Raw genomic sequence first — 19,189 nt, 5'->3', positions numbered from 1 at the left:
TGTCCATACATTCTGATGGAAGCTGTAGATATCCAAATTCTATGACATCAGGAGCCAAATCGCCAGGTTGAGCATACTGAGATTGGGATGCCTGATCTGACCCTTGTTTTGAGTCAATAGGTCTGGTCTGTTCGGGAGCTTGTGATGTGGTACTACTGACAGATCCAATAGTGTTGTGTACCAATGTGGACGTGCCGACGTGGGAGCTATGAGTATCATAGTGAGGAAAGCGTGACAGATCTTGCTGACCAGAAACTGAATTAATGGGAGAGGGGGAAAAGCGTAATCAAATATCCCTGACCAATTGATCCATAGAGCATTGCCCTTGGATTGAGGGTGTGGGTATCTGGACGCAAGGTTTTGGCATTTCGCGTTTTTCGTTTGTTGCGAAAAGGTCTATGCTTGGCGTTCCCCACATCTGAAAGTAATGTTGAATTACTTGTGGGTGAATCTCCCGTTTGTGTATTTGTTGCTGCTTCCTGCTTAAGAGGTCTGCTAGCTGGTTGTGTATCCCTGGGATGTATTCCGCTAGCAGGTGAATGTGATTGTGAATTGCCCATTTCCCAATTGTTTGTGCTAGAAGTGACAATTGGGATGGGTGTGCCCCCCCATTTCTGCAGATAATACATTGTTGTCATGTTGTCTGTCCTTATTAAGACTGTTTTGTGTATATTAGGTGGTTGTAATGCTTTGATGGCTAAGAACACTGCCAGCAATTCCAAGTGGTTTAAGTGGTAAGTTTGCTGGATTGACTCCCATTCTCCATGTATTGTAAGATTGTTGAGATGGGCTTCCCAACCTGTCATTGATGCATCTGTGCTGATTATGGTCTGTGGCACGGGGTCCTGAAATGGCCGCCTATTGATAAGTTGGTGTGATTCCACCATTGCAGAGATTTGTAAGTTTAACGGTCCTACAACACTAAATCCTGTAATTGACTCTGTGCCTGAGACCATTGTTGCAAGAGACACATTTAGACGTGCAGTGGGCACTATTGCTATGCATGATGCCACCATTCCCAATTGCTTCATGACAAACTTTACGGTTAAGTTTGATTGATCGGCAATTGGGATATGAGAGTGAGAAACGCTTGGATTTGTTGTGGATTTGGGTAGGCCAAGGTTGACTGAGTGTTTAGAATTGCTCCTAGATAAGGATGAATTTGTGCTGGTTGAAGGTGAGATTTCCTTTAATTGATGGTGAACCCTAATTTGTGTCGGGTATCTATTGTGTGCGTCATCGACACTTTCGATCGGTGCTGGCTTTTGTTAACCAGTCGTCTAGATAAAAGAAGACATGTATGTGTTGTTTTCTGAGGTATGCCACAACTACTGCTAGAAATTTTGTGAATACCCTTGGTGCTGTTGTTTCTCCAAAGGGTAGTACCTTGAATTGACAGTGCTTGCCTGATATCACAAACCTTAAATACTTGTGGTGTGCTGGTTGTATATGAATGTGGAAGTAAGCATCTTTTAGGTCTAATGCTGTCATGTAATCTTGTTTTTGTAATAAGAAAATGACATCCTGTAAACTGACCATGTGGAAATTCTCTTCAGCATATATTGATTTAGAGGTCTGAGATTGAGAACTGGTCTGAGAGTGCCATCCTTTTTTGGTATGAGGAAGTATAGAGAATATACTTTTGTCCCTTGCTGACTGATGGGAACCATTTCTATTGCACATTTGAGTAGAAGAGATTCTACCTCTTGTTTTAACAGGGCAATGTGTGAGAGAGAAAGCCTATGTCAACGGGGTGGAATGTTTGGTGGAGTGGAGATAAGTTCTAGGCAATAACCATTGTGGATAATTAAGAATACCCACTGATCTGTTGTAATTTGTTGCCAGTGAGGATGGATGGAAATATTGCAGTCTTCCTCCCACAGGAGATGTATGCAGTTTGGAGGTGCAAGGAAAGTCACTGCTTTGATGAGGTGGAGGCACCTCTTGCGGCAGGGGATTTACCTCTGGATCTGAAATTGTGTCCTCTATAAGAGCCTCTGAAAGATCCCTTGGGATAATGTTGTTGTCCCTGTTTTTGTTGGGACGTAGAGGCCTCTGAAATTTGTGGCTTAAAACCGCCTCTAAATCGAGGTTTGCAAAATGAGCCCCGAAAAGGTGTTGTATAAAGGGCTCCCATAGCCTTTGCTGTCTCAGAGTCCTTTTTATATTTATCAATGGTTGTGTCCACCTCCGGTCCAAAGAGTTGCTGCTTATTAAAAGGCATGTTAAGGACCGCTTGCTATATTTCAGGCATAAAGCCTGAGGACCTCAACCAAGCCTGTCTTCTAACTGTGATGCTAGTGTTTATTCCCCTAGCTGCCGTATCAGCTGCATCTAATGCTGATCGGATCTGATTTTTGGCAATGGTTTGTCCCTCTTCCAGTACCTGCTGTGCCCTTTTCTGATGTTCCTTGGGAGGTATTGCTGGAACGCCTTCATCTCATCCCAATGTGCCCTGTTGGACCAAGTTAAAAGGGCTTGGGAGTCAGCAATGCACCACTGATTTTCAGCCTGGGTTGATACCCTTTTGCCTGCTGCATCGCATTTGCGGCTTCCTTTATCAGGGGAAGGAGCATCTCCTGTGGACTGGCTATTTGCGCATTTTCTGGTTGCACTGACTACAATGGAGTCTGGTGGTAACTGCTGTGAAATGAAAACTGGATCAGTTGGTGCCGCTTTATATATATTTTTTTAAACTATTCTAGGTGTTAGTACCCTGGCCTTGACTGGTTCTTTAAAAATGTCATCTGCATGTTTCAGCATACCAGGTAGTATTGGCAAACATTGGTATTTCCTATGAGTTGAGGACAGAGTGTAAAACAGAAAATCCTCTTCTAATGGCTCAGAGTGCATCTGCACACTATGATAGGCGGCTGCTCTGGAAAGGATCTGATTATATGCTGTGGTATCCTCAGGTGGAGATGGTCTTGTAGGATACAAATCAGGATCTTTGGGTGTGACTGGGTCAGAGTCATACAAGTTCCATGGAACCATGTTATAAATACTATCACCCATATAGTCCTCATGTGAAGAAGTATGAGACTGAGTGGGTGAAGTTGGTGGTGGTGGAGTAGGAGGTGTTGGAGAAGAGGAAAGATAAGGCGAATGTGGTGGAGAAAGCTGAAAAGTCTTTGGCTTTTCCTTATGTTTAAATATTTTCGCCGGTGAATGGCCAGCATGCACTCTCCTGTAATGCTAATTTCCTCTTTGTAATTGGAGGAGGAGAGGCAATAATCTTTCAACTCTCTTTCTGGATTTGAATCCTCCTTTGTTTTTAGTTCATGACCTCAAGAATGGGTCTAATGTCTGTGTCATCTCCCTCCTGTTCTGAAGATGAAACCTTTTTTCTGCCTCCTAATGAATGCTCCGAAAGCTTGGTGGCAGTATGCTTAATACGGGCCGAAAAAGTGGTCTGAGCAGTAGGGGAAAGTGTTTTTAGCTCTGAAGATGGGCTACAATGTTTTGACTCCGAAGAGGAACATGGATGTTTTGGCTCCGATGTAGTGTGAAGCCGACTCGGTTCCTAAGGGAAAGCCTCCATCTTTTGACTCGACACCGAAACAGGCGTGACAGTCTGTTGTTGGGAGTGAGTCTTGGCCTTTTTCGGCACCGAACGCGAGGGTCGGTCGATGATTTGTTGTTTTTGGGTTGTACCATGGCTAGCAAGCAGTGGTATACCCAAGGCCTTCTGTGATTTTTTATTTTGTTGGGAAGGGGCTGGTGTACTCACGTACTGCGCCGCAAGGAGTATCTGGCTGTCCTCATCTGAATCTCGATCGGAGTCAGAGTCTCGAATAGAGACTGCTGTTTGTGCCTGTTCCTCACCAAAAATGTCGGGTGTTTGCTCTGTGGACTTCGACACCATCTCCAACAGCCTTGCTCTTCAATCTTGTAAGGTCTTCTTCGATCGAAAGGACTGGCACGCCTCTCAGGTCTCTTCTTGGTGGTCTGGAGAAAGGCAGAGGTTGCACACCGAATGCTGGTCAGTGTAGGGGAACTTGGGGTGGCACTGAGGACAGAATTGGAATGGAGTCCAGTCCATGAGTCAGTGACGCTGTAGGCTTGAAGAGGCCCGAGAAGTGTGCAGGTGCCCGAAATGGCGTTGAATTGAACCAGACGCTACAACCGGATCGAGTGTAGTCAGAAACCGTATTTGAAAACTATACTGACGTTAAGATAAAGGAAAGAGAAGTTCAGATAGTACCGAACACAAAATACCGGAGCGAGAGGGAACACATCCGAACCCGGCGGCGGAAAGAAAACAGTCTAACAAAGGAGTCGATGCCCATGTGCACTATCACCAAGAGGAGGCGTCACTCGATCCTGTGACTCTAAAAAAGATTCTTCGAAGAAAAACAACGTGTAACACTCCGAGCCCAACACTATATGCACAGTATGTGTATCTGCAGCTACACATGCCATCAAACATATATCGAAAATGTCACTTACCCAGTTGTACATCTCTTTGTGGCATGTTCCGCTGCAGATTCACATGCTGTGCATATAATTCTGCTATCTAGTGTTGGGCTCGGAGCGTTACAAGTTGTTTTTCTTCGAAGAAGTGTTTTCAAGTCACGTGATCGAGTGACTCCTCCTCTTTGGCTCCATTGCGCATGGGCATCGACTCCATCTTAGATTGTTTTCCCGCAGAGGGTAAGGTAGGAGTGATAGAGTATAAAGAGAAGAGATGTCCATGCTAATGGAATGTTAAATATATATATATATATATATATATATATATATATATATATATATATATATACATACACATCTACATATGTACAAATGTTGTTAACTTAAATTACTACAGGCTGCCAGGGGGGTGGGAGGGTGCATGTGAATCTGCGGAACATGCCACAAACAGATGTACACTGGGTAAGTTACATTTTCCGTTCAATGGCATGTGTAGCTGCAAATACACATGCTTTGCATAGACAAGAAAGCAGTTTGTCCTCCCATAAAAAGCAGTGGTTAGCCTGTAGGATTTGAAGTTGTTTGAAATAATGTTCTGAGTACCGCTTGACCTACTGTGGCTTGCTGTGTTGCTAAAACATCTACACAATAGTGTTTAGTAAATGTATGTGGTGTTGACCAAGTAGCTGCTTTACATATTTTAGCCATTGGTATGTTTCCCAAAAAAGCCATTGTAGCATATTTTTTCCTTGTGGAATGTGCTTTAGGAGTAACTAAGAGATATCTTTTGGCTTTAACGTAGCATGTTTGATGCATCTTACTATCCATCTTGCCAATCCTTGTTTTGAAATGGGGTTACCAGTATGAGGTTTTTGAAAGGCTACAAATAGCTGTTTAGTTTTCCTGAATGGTTTAGTTCTATCTATATAGTACATTAGTGCTCTTTTAATGTCTAATGTATGTAGAGCTCTTTCTGCCACAGAATCTGGCTGTGGGAAGAAGACCAGTAGTTCCACTGTTTGATTAATGTTTGATGCCACTTTTGGTAGAAATTTAGGGTTTGTTCGTAGTACAACTTTATGTTTGTGTACTTGTATGAACAGTTCTTCAATAGTGAAAGCTTGAATTTCACTGACTCTTCGCAATGATGTAATTGTGACTAGGAAGGCAACCTTCCATGTTAAGAATTGCATTAGACATGAGTGCATAGGTTCAAATGGTGGGCCCATAAGTCTTGTAAGCACTATCTTTAAATTCCAAGAAGGAACTGGAGGTGTTCTGGGTGGAATGATGCGTTTTAAGCCTTCCATGAAGGCTTTGATAACAGGAACTCTAAATAAAGAGCTGTGCTGTACATTTTGCAAATATGCTGAAATTACAGTAAGATGTATTTTTATGGAAGAGAATGCTAAATTAAATTTTTGTAAATGAAGTAAATGGCATACAATATCTTGTTGTGATGCTGCAAGAGGGGCAATCTGTTTAGATTGACAGTAATATACAAATCTTTTCCATTTGTTAGCATAGCACTGTCTAGTAGTGGGTTTTCTTGCTTGCTTAATCACTTCCATACCTTCTGATGGTAGTTGTAAATACCCAAATTCTATGACCTCAGGATCTAAATCGCCATATTGAGTGTGTTGGGATTTGGGTGCCTGATCTGCCCTTTGTTTTGTGTCAACAGGTCTGGTCTGCTTGGGAGCTTGGAGTGTGGTACTACTGACAGGTCTAACAATGTTGTGTACCACGGTTGAAGTGCCCACGTTGGTGCTATGAGTATCATATTGAGTGTGTGGCGCAATTTGTTGACTAGTAATGGAATGAGTGGGAGAGGGGAAAAGGGTAAGCAAATATCCCTGACAAATTGATCCACAGAGCATTGCCCTTGGATACGGGATGTGGGTGTCTGGGTGTGAAGTTTTGGCATTTTGCGTTTTCGCTTGTGGCGAACAGATCTATGTTCGGTGTTCCCCATTGTTGAAAGTATTTTTGAAGTACTTGATGGTAAAGCTCCCACTCGTGTGTTTGTTGATGATTTCTGCCAATTGTTTGTGTATCCCTGGAAGGTATTGTGCTACCAGGTGAATTTGGTTGTGTATTGCCCATTTCCAAATTGCTTGAGCTCGGAGGGACAGTTGGGACGAATGTGTTCCTCCCTGTTTGTTTAAGTAATAAATGGTGGGCATGTTGTCTGTTTTGATCAGGACATTCTTCTGAGTGAGAAGAGGCTGAAAAGCTTTGAGTGCTAGGAAGACAGCTAACAACTCTAAGTGATTTATGTGTAGCTGTTTGTGTTGGGCATCCCATTGTCCTTGGATCTTGTTATGGTCGAGGTGAGCACCCCAGCCAATCATTGATGCATCTGTTGTAATTATGGTCTGAGGCACAGGGTCTTGAAATGGCCGTCCTTTGTTTAGATTTGTGGAATTCCAACACTGAAGGTACATGTATGTTTGGCGGTCTATCAGCACTAGATCTGGAAGTTGACCCTGTGAGTGTGACCATTGTTGTGCAAGCCACTGCTGTAAGGGCCGCATGTTTAGTCTTGCATGTGGAACAATTGCAATACATGATGCAATCATTCCTAACATTTTCATGACAAATCTGACAGTGTACTGTTGACCTGTCTGTATCTGTGCAATTATATTTTGAAATGCTTGTATTTTCTGCGTATTTGGACTTGTTAGCGCTTTTTGAGTATTTAGTATTGTCCCTAAATACTGCTGATTTGCGCAGGTTGTAGTTGCGTCTTTTGGTAATTTATTGAGAACCCTAGTGTGTGCAGGGTTTGTATTGTTTAATGCGCATGGTTTTGACACTGCGTATGACTGTTTGATTTTATCAGCCAATTATCTAGATATGGAAAGACATGTACATGTTGTCTTTTAGGTAGGCTGCGACTACCGCTAGGCACTTTGTGAATACCCTTGGAGCTGTTGTTATTCCAAAGGGTAACACTTTGAACTGATAGTGCTTTCCTTGAATGACAAACCAGAGATATTTTCTGTGCACCGGATGGATGGGTATATGAAATAATGCATCCTTGAGGTCTCATGTTGCCATGAAATCGTGTTTTTGAAGTAGTGGGATAACATCCTGGAGAGTTACCATGTGAAAGTGTTTTGACAGGATGTAAAGATTGAGGGTCCTGAGATCTAATATTGGACTTAGGGTGCGATCCTTTTTGGGTATCAGGAAATACAGTGAGTAAACTCTCGTCCCTACTTGATTTTGTGGCACGGGTTCTATTGTTTGCTTGAGTAACAGAGTTGACTTCTTCCTGTAACAGACTGATGTGTTCTGTGGATAGTTTGTGTGGTTTTGGTGGAATGTTTGGTGGAGTTTGTATCAATTCTAGGCAATAACCATTGCGGATAATTGATAATACCCAATTGTCTGTGGTAATGTTTTGCCAATTGGTGTGGAACTTTTGCAGTCTCCCTCCCACAGGGGAGGTGTGGAGTGGAAGGGAATTAAACAAGTCAACGTTTTCTGTGTTGTCAGGCTTGTTTAGGTGTTTGATATTTCCCTCTACCTCTGGGGTACTGGCCTCTATATGTGCTCTTAAAACCACCTCGTTGGTATTGAGGTTGGTAGGCCGGCTTTGGCTGCAATCTGGATACCTCTGCAGTTTGAGCCCTAAATCCACCTCTAAACTGAGGTTTCCAAAAGGATCCTCTATCAATCAATCCTCTGTATTGTGTGGTGTATAGTGCACCCATTGCTTTTGCGGTGTCTGAATCCTTACGCAATTTTTCAATTGCAGTGTCCACCTCTGGGCCGAAACACTGTTTTTTGTTGAATAGCACATTCAACACCGCTTGTTGGATTTCGGGTTTGAACCCAGAGGACCTGCTGAATTATATCTTTCATCTCATCCCAATGGACCCTGTCATATCTAGCCAACAACGCCTGTGAGTTGGCTAGTCTCCATTGGTTAGCTGCCCGGGATGCCACTCTCTTCCCTGCAGCATCAAATTTGCTACTCTCTTTATCTGGTGGGGGTGCATCACCTGACGACTGAGTTTGCCCTCTTCCTGGCAGCGCTTACCACTACTGAGTCTGGAGGGAGTTGCTGAGTTATACAGACAGGATCAGAGGGAGGTGGCTTGTATTTTTTTCTCTACCCTGGGAGTTATTATTCTTGCTTTGACAGGCTTGCTAAATATTTGATCAGCATGTTTTAGCATGCTGGTAGCATAGGGAGCGACTAGTATGTTGTGTGCGTGAAGGAGAGTGTATTAAACAAAAACTCATCCTCAACGGTTCAGTGTGCATGGTGACACTATGGTATGCTATAGCCCTAGCTAGGACTTGATTGTACCCTGTACTATCCTCAGGTGGTGAAGGCTTAGAGGGATAGCAGTCTGGGTCGTTAACGGGAATGGGATCTGTATCATAAAGATCCCATGGGTCTACATTATCTTGTTGCGAGTCAAAGGAATGTGATGGTGACTACATTGGTGTAGGACTGGTAGAAAGAGAGATATGCAGGTGTGGAGAGTGAGGAGGAGAAAACTGAGGAGGTGGTGGTCTCTCTTTTGTCTTTGGCACTTTAGCTGGAGGCTGTGTAGTGTCCAATTCCTCCAAAAAAAGTCTAATTTCCTCTTAGGTTTTAGAGGAGGTGCTGTTAAGATCCTGGCTTGCCTTTCATCCATTACTTCCAGTATTGGCTGTATTTGGGAGTCCTCCTCAGAAGTTTTATGGCTTTCTTTGAGTGTCTTAGAAAGTCCATGCTCCTCGGTGTAACCTGCTCTTTTCGGATCCAAAGGTGGCTTTTACGGTATCGAAAAAGATGGCGTTGTGGATGGTCTCGGCTCCGAAAGGGGTTTCTGAAATTTCGAATCGGAGACGAAGCTTTTGGTCGACTCCAATGTCTTCGGAGGAGTGGCCTTTTTCGGTGCTGAACCGGGGGTTTGGTCACCGGGTGTCTTCTTTCAGGTCGAGCCATGGCCTTCCAGCAGTAGCGTCCCGAAGATCTTATATTTCGGTTTAGATGGTACAGGTGCAGGCGTACTCATGTGCTGTCCTGCCGTGACTGGTCTGTCTTCCTCGGATTCCTGGTCAGAGTCGGATCCTCGAACGGAGACTGTGGTCTGCATGATCTCTTCCTCTTCAACGTCAAGATGTTCGAAGCTTTTTGACGGCATCTCGAGACTTCGTGCTCTTCTGTCCTGAAGTGTCTTTTTTGATCGGAAGGATTGGCAGGTCTCGCAATTTTCTTCCCGATGCACTGGGAAAAGGAAAAGATTACAGACGAGGTGTTGGTCTGTATAAGGGAATTTGGCGTGCCACTGAGGACATAATTGGAATGGAGTCCAATCCATGAGGCTTCCACGCGGTTGGTCAGACCAGGTCCGAGTTGGGCGCGCGAGCCCCGAAGGGCGAGTAGAGATGTCTGTTCCGATGGTACCAAAGTGCCGATAGAAGATGTAACGCAATCGCATTTTCAAGGTTTTCCAAATCGAAGTATCGGAGCGAAAGGAAACACGTCCAAACCAGATGGCGGAAAGAAAACAATCTAACATGGAGTCGAGGCCCATGGGCAATGGAGCCGAAGAGGAGGAGTCACTCGATCCCGTGACTCGAAAACACTTCTTCGAAAAAAACAACTTGTAACACTATGAGTCCAACACTAGATGGCAGAAGCATATGCACAGCATGTGTATCTGCAGGTACACATGCCATCTAACATATATATACACACACACATATATCTATATAAATAATCTGATGGGGAGGGCTTGTATTTATTTATTTTTTAATTGAACATAGGTGTAATTATCGTAGATGTAACTGGGTCGTTAAAAATATCTTCAGTATGGCGTAACGTGCCCTTTAGCATGGGTGTATATATAGTGGACCTTTGTGTGGATCAAGGTGTCTCAAAGAGGAAATCCTCTTCTTGAGGAGGTTCCTTGTGGAGTTGTACACCTCGAAACGCAGTAGCCCTACCTATTAACTCCTGATAAGATGTACAATCATCAGGGGGGGAAGGATAGGCTGGATATAAGTCTGGGTCCCTGTCACCTGGAGTGTTTACATGATAGGTGTCCTAAGGGTTGGTATGTGGTGGTGTCCCAAATTTGTCATGCCCTGCTCCGTGGTCACCTGTATAACATTGTGGGGATGCCTGAGGTGAGATATCTAGGGGATCTCCAAGAGAGTGTAGTGGAGACCATGAATGGGTGTTGCTAGTGGCGGTGGTGGAAGTTATGGAGGTATGGGCTTTGAAGTTTTGGGGTTCAAGCCATGTTTGTGTTTCGGAGCTGAAGTTCCACTTAATGTTGATGTGGTGGAAGTTGATGGTCGGCTTCGCACCAACCTCAGCCTGGCACCGAGGTTATTGATGCCTAAGGCTTCGGCTGGTGTTTTGGTGCTGAGCTCAAGGGAGGGGCCTCTGAAACAGTTACTCGGTGTTAAACATGGCTGGAGGGCAATGGTGGACTAAGGGCCTCTTGATCAGAGGGGGCCATGTGTCTTTTACAATGTTGAACACAGGGTGAGCGAGAGGGGGAATCGTTCTCATGGACTGTTGAGCCAGTGTAATGTCCTGCCCTCCAGAGAGAACGTCTCCTTCTCCGCACTGAATGCCTCCGGGTGTTGTTCTACTTCACCAATGTCTTAATTGCCAAAGAAATGGGGAGTGTCTTTGATGAGTCTCCTCTGCATTTCTAGGCGACGTGCCTGACGTTCTCAAAGTTTTCTTACAACGGAAAGATTGACAAGCCTCGCAATCCGCCTCTCTGTGTTACGGGGACAAACACAGGTTACAGACTTGATGTAATTCTGAGGGCAGAACCTGAAGGGTGTCCGTTCGATCACCAGTGGGGCATTTTCTGGAGAAAATGGGGAAGACTGAGAAAGATGGCCCTGAAAGGGCGAGGCCCTCAGCGGCAGCGGTGGAAGCACTACCACCAAATCTGTTGGGAATTGCAGAGGGACCTCTTTTAGTCTGTTAAACACAGCTCTCTGAAGAAGTGGAGGTAAGTATACTGTCATTATGGTTACTGCCTTCCCATTCTCACACTACTGCAGCAGAGAATTCCATCCCGTCTATCCATGTTTTCTGTGGTATGAATTATATTGACTTCCAGGTCAGAATTCATAGACTTGTAGAGCTGCTGGAGACCACCATGTGTATCATCAGTTTATATATCTTGAGAGGCACTGGTGCATGTTTTCCATTAGTTGTGTTTCTTGTAATATCGCATCTACATTAAACCTCAGTCATATACTGAGAACCATACATCTTTTTGTCTTGTTGCCCAGCCTGTGATGTTCCAGGAAATTATGTTTAATGTATTATTCTTGATGGCTTTATGTGGCATTTGTGTCAGAAAGTATCTGCCTTTCTCTAGTGCTCATGAATGGTGCACCCAGTTATACACAGCAAGACCTAGTAGGACCATATTTAACACAGAAGCCATTATAAGGGAATTACCTCTGCCAGTGTTGGGGGTATTCGACTGAGAGGCACTACAGGAAAACCTATCAATCGAATAAATCGATGATACCTTGGGGGAGATGAACCCTGGGGGAAATCCCACATCCACTCTACCTCATGACTCGAAAGACTTCCTGCACACATCTGGACCCAACACTATATAGCAGGAGAACACAAGATTTTCTTTCTCAATGGACATTAACCTAATAAGGGCCAATTTTAATAAGATGTCAGAAAGGGTGGGGAGAATGGAAAGAGCAACGAAATAAAATACATAGGCTGCTGGAGCTCCTTGAGCAACAGAGGCACCACTCCATACGAAGACCACATCATAGCAGCCAAGACAGACGACGTGTAAGGCAGCGCAATGTGAAACAACATGCGCACTGACAGATTCCTAGATGGGGGTTAAGGGTCCATGTGTATTCCTATTCATGGAAGAATGAATTACAAAAACCTTGAAATCATAAGGTCTCTTTCTTCACAGTGGAGTGGGCGAATGATTGTCTAATGTGGCATGTAAAAACAGAACTACACACAGGGTTAAAAAAAAAAAAAAAAAAAAGGAAATTAGCATCCAATAGTGAGCGTTTAGTAACAAATGATTAAAGCTTCTGTGACATAAGACACCCACCAAACAGGTGGAAAATAAGGATATGTTATGATGAATAAGTGCATAACTGTTTCACTACAGACAGCTTAAAATACTTTATGATTATTGTAAGTTAAAGCACACGTCTCATAGCTCTATAACATTTGTAAACTAAATTTCCAATAAATCTCATAATATACATCCCAAATACAAATAAGCACATAAAAAATTAGATTGGTAAATTCATTTTGTTAATTACCTTCATGGTCCTCTAGCCGAACTCCTAATTCAGGTAGTAAGTCATCTCGGAGCTCATCACATACTTGCAGCACTTCAGAAACTGTAAAATAGAGAACTATGTTTTATCTTCTCAAGCGCTGGGATCACTCTACAACATCAAAGGAGAAGACCATAGGTTGACATTACTATATTCAAGAATCCACACTCAGCAGTTACTAAATCTCAGTTTGGAAAACTATTAAAGTCTTGCTGAAACTGGCCTATGGCTTTGCCCCAGACTCCTCAACAGTGATCCATACTAAGCACTGAAGTCAGCCTTATTTTCATGCCAATCTTCCGTGCCCTTGTTTGACAGATCCACTGTCTTTTCTGTGGTCATGGAATGCTTTCCGCTATACTGAGTCCCCTGTAATTTCTGTTTACTGAAGGGAAAGTGTGGAAACCTTTTAGGAATTCCCTAGGCAGTGAAAAATTACCTGCCCCAGACTGTGCCAATCAGAGCCTTTTACTCTTGTAGTCCAGTGGATTAGGCTTACTGTTGAAACCAAAACTGAGGGCCACCAACCCTTGGAGAGGTTCAGCAGGCCTATGCTTACTCTGGAGGTGATGTGGGGTTAGAGGCCCCAACCTCCATTAGCAACCAAACCTGGTAAATATTTCAATGCCCAGCCACTGCCTTTTCTTTTGAAACCAACTTATTTTACTCACCTTACACACAACAAAATATTGAACATAATGTTTCAACCGGGTATTAAGGGAGGCAGCCTATGGCACACGCAGGTAAAAGGCCTGGCACATGGTGTGCCCCTCCAGACCACATAACCAGACACTGGGTCCTAATCTTTGTCACAAGAATACTTCCAGTGCACAGCTATGTTCTTGTTTGCTATAGTGGTGCTAAAAAGCTACAGCTGGCCACAATGAATTCTAGGCAGGAGAGCACATTCTCCAGAGTCATGCAAAGACCTTTCTGTGTCCAACCAGAAGGTATTTGTATCCTACTCAACATAAAAGGAGGGCATTAACAGTCCTGAACAATTAAAAAAACATAATAGGTGCCATGAAATGGCATGACAGAATTAAAAGACTTGGAGCAAAAGAGGCACACTGGGTAACATATGAAAAGAAATCATGCAGGCAAGCTGTGTCCAAAATAGGAAGATGCTGCAAGAAATATTATTTGGCATGGGTGACTACCGACCTCAAGGAACAATCATGACCCTTGTCAGGGTGAACCATTAAAGTCACTAATTTGACCTGAGCTCAACCTACTGGTAGCTATGGCACAGCACTCAGAGACTTACTTAGAGCAATGAGTAAAGTATGTTTCTAGTATCAAAAAAAGAATACAGTCCAAATGCAAAACAATAAAAACTCCAAACTGAAATAGAAAAAATTACCAAAAGGGAAACCGGAGATCTAAATTTTAAAGGTTTAGGCAGAAATAGCGGTAGGTGCCAAGGACAGTTCTAGGCTGACCGCCATAGAGCGTGGGGGGATAAACTAACCTGGTTCATCCAATGCAGCAGTCCAAGTGCCACATTACAACCCTGGCAGTCGCCCCCCCCCCCGGGAACCCTCAGGATCAGAGATCCAGTCAGTCTTGAGGTAGGTGGCGGACCTAATCCGCCATGGCAGCGCTGCCCTGGGGATTACGACCTCGTTCTACACCGTCCTTTTCTTGGCAGTAGCACCACCATGAAAAGGCTGGCGGAGAACATGTGCAGGGGACCCCGGGGGGGAGGGGGCCTGCACAACCATTCACTTGGCATGGACATTGTAGGCTACTGCATTGCTGTCAGCTCGATTATGAGCCGGAGACAATGCGGTAGCCTGTTTCCCGCTAGGCCAGTGGGCAGAAACTCAGATTTCCACCTGCTGACCTAGATGGGAACTCTTAATAACTCCGTCGGGGAGGTCGCCACGTAGGCGGCGGCCACACTGTCAGGAGTTTGGCAGACAGAGTTTTCCATCTGCCAAACTCATAATGACCCCCTAAATATGGACTGTGAGGGCTGGGGTGTGTCGGGAGAAGTTTACTATGGTAATCAAAGTGTCCTCACACATCTAAAACTAGAATTCAGTTTTAGGCAAGCAGTGTACCCACAACGAACCCAGAGACACAAATCTGGTTTGACAAAAGCAGGGTCCTTCAGCAACCAGACAGGAGATCCACATGAATTGTCTTGGCATCCTGCTCTCTCCCTGTCAGCTATGCCCCAAGTGTTACATGTGGCTGAACAGACCTGTCAAGCAGTATTTGACAATGTGCTGTCAAGAGTTGGCCCACAGCCCCCACTGTGCGTAGTCGGGTGAGTTTAGAAGAATCATCTCTGTCCATGAAGGTAAGCCTATTTTTTGCTTTTAGGAGGCACTTCACACTTTTTTAAAGATAAGAATGTGCTGAAAGCTAACCAAGGTTTGTGCTAATTAGCCTTCTGACAGTTCAGGCAGGTAAATGAAATATTAAAAACTTGTAAAAAAAAATAAAAACAAAAACAATCCAACTTCACCACTGAATTGGATTCTTCATACCCGTTGAAATTGTGGTTTCATTATTTTGTATCTTGTCCCGTTATGGTGATAACAGTATTAGTATTTTAATCTGTACTATGGTTTCCTACATAGGCATGAAGACAGTGAAAATAGCTTTTAGTGTTTCATTCCCTCATGGTATAATCTGGGATTATTTCAAAGCTGTGAATGCTCAGCTCCTTAAAACAGTGGAGGTAGAAAACATGTGTTAGTATGTTTTACTAAGTATGTTTTGTTAAGTTTGTAAAACTATGCATAAAATAACATCTGAAGAGGAAATAGAGAATCTTGTGACAGTCTCAAGCAATACTTTGGGGTCCCTGATCTGTATATTAATTCATTTTTAATTCATAAACTTTTCACAACACAAAAAAGCAATACAAATAAGAAGTGTTAGATTCAAGTGGGTAGGTGAAGTCTTTTGGGAGGAATGCAACTGGTAATAAATTCCTAATAAACCTGATGAATGATTTAAACTCATAAATATTATTAAGGACTGGTGATTCTTCACTCCACATGAAATTCTGATTTAATATTAAATACTTAGTCATAACAATAGCTGACATTGATCTCTTACCCTTTTTTTCTCTGGCAATTTTTCTCACTCCTTCCCTAAATTCAGACAAGACTTGCAGGTATGGCATCACTGTGGATTCAAGCTGATAAATGAAAAAGATTTGCATTAGGCAACAACTGAACATAGCTAAAATGTACTAATGACAAGACAAAAATGATGATCACTGGTATATCTGGGCCTTGAGCAGTTCACAGCTTTTTAAAACCTTCCGAATGCTCTGACAGCAGGCCCTTTTTATGTTGCAACCTGTTTATTTAAGTTAAAATGCAAAATAAAACCATAACACAGGCCACTAGGCATCAGTGCTAAGAAATCCAGCTGGGTGCTGTGCTCTGTATGAGTGCTGCCAATCAGTCATCAAAACCCATCAGCTATCATATGATATGTGAAGATAATTCCTCCATGCAGCCCTTCTATACATTATCAGTCACATGTAAATTCCAAAACTCTGTCTACAATCTCTGTTACATACTCAAAGTATATTGAGGTTTACTTAAATGGTAGCGCACTGCCAGGCTTCTATATTTAACAGAATCACCAAAAACACCTAGAACACCAATGTGCTTCTCTTGCTCCTTCAAGCAAAAGATTTGAGCACAACCTAAAACAATCTACAAAAACATGAGAAAAACTATGCACATCATTAAAGAACTTAAGTCAAACTACACACACACTCCTGGCTTATTTTTTGCAGTGTGTCCAATGAGAGTGCATACATCTTTTCTATATTGGCGTGAAATAGAGTGCTGCTGAAACACTACAGTTGGGTCGAGCAGGCTATTCTCTGGCATCAAGAGTCAGAGTATGTGATCGAACATCCACTATGCCTGACATTTTGGTGAACTGATGACCATGTGATTAATGTTAGCAATAAAGTGTTACAGAGTAATCATGACAATTCACTTGCAGCTAGAGTATTTACTCTAAGAGCTTGATGTCGCAGAATACAAAAGGACAAAATGCAAGTTAAAATCAAGAAACAAAGCTAAACACACTTTGTATATAATAACTTTGCAAATCTGTAATTTGTGGTAATTTGTGAGGGGAAAATACTGATGTTTCTTGACTTATACTGACATGGTTAGAGATCAGTCAATGGAGGGAACCATAAATGTTGAAAATGTATATAATTCCAAAGTGATTTTTGTAAAGGAACTGACACACATGTAGAACATTAACTGAAGAATTTGAGGGTACTTGAAATCTGTTCATGAATGACCACTATCTTGCTTTATCATATTTTAAAAGATATCCTTTAATGACATCCTAGCAAGGCAAAATTTTCAGAATGGAATTAATCATTGGTTTGCAACTCACATTCACATTCTGTGCATTTCCTCCAATAGGGAACCCAATCAATTCTTCATCTTCCATTGCTCCAAAGATCTGTTCAAAGAACGGTTTTAAATTAAACAGTGGAAACCAAGTGTTACAATAAGTCAGCGAGAGAGACCAAAGAACCCCAAAGGCATATTAATAATCAAATGTTTGGCTGTCGCAGTGGATCTGTGTGCAAATCTAGATCATTACAAAGAAGCAGACTTAGCACGTACAAGCGAATAAAGGAGGATGCCTTTTCAGGTAGCTAGGATGGTGATCACAATACACAATGCAGTAACTTAATCCATTATTGGAACAATCTTTTTCAGACCAAATATACAGAAATAAAATGAAAACATGTTAATCAACACGAGAAAAGGATCACAGAATGCCTATTTGATTAGATTAAAAATAAACCCTTAGTGGCAGCACGCTTTATTTATATTTTGAACCTGATTCCCTTAACTTTTCCAAAAGGGATAATTCGGCAAGTGGATCAATTAATTATGGCCTATATCTGAGGGTCACAATGGTCCAGAGTCCTAAAATGCTGAAACTGCAAAGGCCTTAGACGTAGGCACATGGATCTATATCTCAAAGCTCACCATCTAGCACACCTTACATATTTCTTTCTCAGAACTCGAGCCCCCAAACTGGATCCTTATAAAAAAAACACTTGAAAGAGGACATCTCAATCAATCAATCTTGAATTTGTAAAGCGCACTACTCACACGTGAGGGTCTCAAGGCGCCGAAGGGGGAGAAAGAGGTGGGGGGGACTTGCTGCTACTGGTCGAACAGCCAGGCCTTGAGAAGTTTACTGAAGGTAAGGAGGTCTTTGGTCTGGCGCAGGTGGTTGGGAGGAGTGTTCCACGTTTTGGTGGCGAGGTGCTCGAATGATCTACCGCCGGTTGTAGTTCTGCAGACCCGTGGGACAGTTTCGAGGTCGGCGGAGATGCCGGGTCGGGATGTAGAAGGAGAGTAGTCTGTTGAGGTATTCTGGTCCGGTGTTGTGCAGTGCTTTGTGAGCGTGGGTGAGGAGTTTGAAGGTGATTCTCTTGTTGACTGGGAGCCAGTGCAGGTTTTTCAGGTGGTCTGTGATGTGGCAGTGGCAGGGGATGTCCAGGATGAGGTGTGCGGAGGCGTTCTGGATGCGTTGCAGCCTCTTCTGGAGTTTGGCCATGGTTCCTGCGTAGACGGTATTGCCGTAGTCCAGCTTGCTGCTTACAAGGGCTTGGGTGACTGTTCTTCTGGTTTCAGTGGGTATCCATTTGTAGATCTTTCAGAGCATGCGGAGGGTGTTGGAGCAGGAGGAGGGGATGGCGTTGACTTGCTGGGTCATGGATAGTGAAGGGTCCAAGATAAATCCTAGTTTGCGTGCAAGGTTGGTGGGAGTCGGAGTGGTTCTGAGAGTGGCAGGCCACAAGGAGTCATCCCATGCAGAGGAGGTGGAGCCAAAGATGAGGAATTCCGTCTTGTCGGAATTGAGTTTAAGGCAGCTGCTTTTCATCCATTCGGCGATGGCCTTCATTCCTTCGTGGAGGTAGGTCTTGGTGGAGTCCTTGGTGAGGTAGAGGATCAGCTGAGTGGCGTCGGCATATGAGATGATGTTGAGGTTGTGGGATCGGGCGATGCTAGCGAGCGGGCCATGTAGACGTTGAAAAGGGTAGGGCTGAGGGACGAACCCTGGCGTACGCCGCAGATGATTTCTGTGGCCTCTGAGCAGAATGGGGGAGGTGGACTCTCTGGGTTCTGCCGGTGAGAAAGGAGGTGACCCAGTCCAGGGCTCGGTCGCGGATTCCAGCATTGCTGAGGCGTGAGTGTAGGGTGTAAGCTGGATTTATTCTGCATCCTCCTCTGTTGTGGTCTACCACACACATGCATCTTCGAATGTATGGTCTGTTGCACAAACTGACACCGATTTGGAACAATTCAGCACTTCTTATTGGAAGTCAACCTGTATTCTGAAGAACTTGGCACAATTAAAGCATACTCATCTTAGGCAGCTGTTGGATGAGAATACAATCAAACTTAATCACTACAAATAGAATGGGGCAATTCCTACA

The 19,189-nt window shown here is 43.5% G+C and overlaps 1 protein-coding gene across 2 annotated transcripts in view; it reads right to left on the bottom strand.

Annotated features, from left to right (window-relative positions):
• The window catches only part of CARS1 (cysteinyl-tRNA synthetase 1), a 344,636-nt gene that overhangs the window by 131,415 nt on the left and 194,032 nt on the right, over positions 1-19,189 (bottom strand). For both annotated transcript variants that reach the window (XM_069223014.1, XM_069223013.1), the window contains 3 exons: positions 17,122-17,190; positions 15,805-15,886; positions 12,712-12,792 (listed from right to left, as the gene is read on the bottom strand). In XM_069223014.1, the coding sequence (XP_069079115.1) occupies positions 12,712-12,792; positions 15,805-15,886; positions 17,122-17,190 (232 nt within the window). The remainder of the gene's footprint in view (positions 1-12,711; positions 12,793-15,804; positions 15,887-17,121; positions 17,191-19,189) is intronic.

The sequence above is a fragment of the Pleurodeles waltl genome, chromosome 3_1, assembly GCF_031143425.1.
Source record: "Pleurodeles waltl isolate 20211129_DDA chromosome 3_1, aPleWal1.hap1.20221129, whole genome shotgun sequence".
Lineage (NCBI taxonomy): Eukaryota > Metazoa > Chordata > Amphibia > Caudata > Salamandridae > Pleurodeles > Pleurodeles waltl.
Note: the sequence above shows the minus strand (reverse complement) of the source record. Positions and strands in the feature narration are given on the sequence as shown.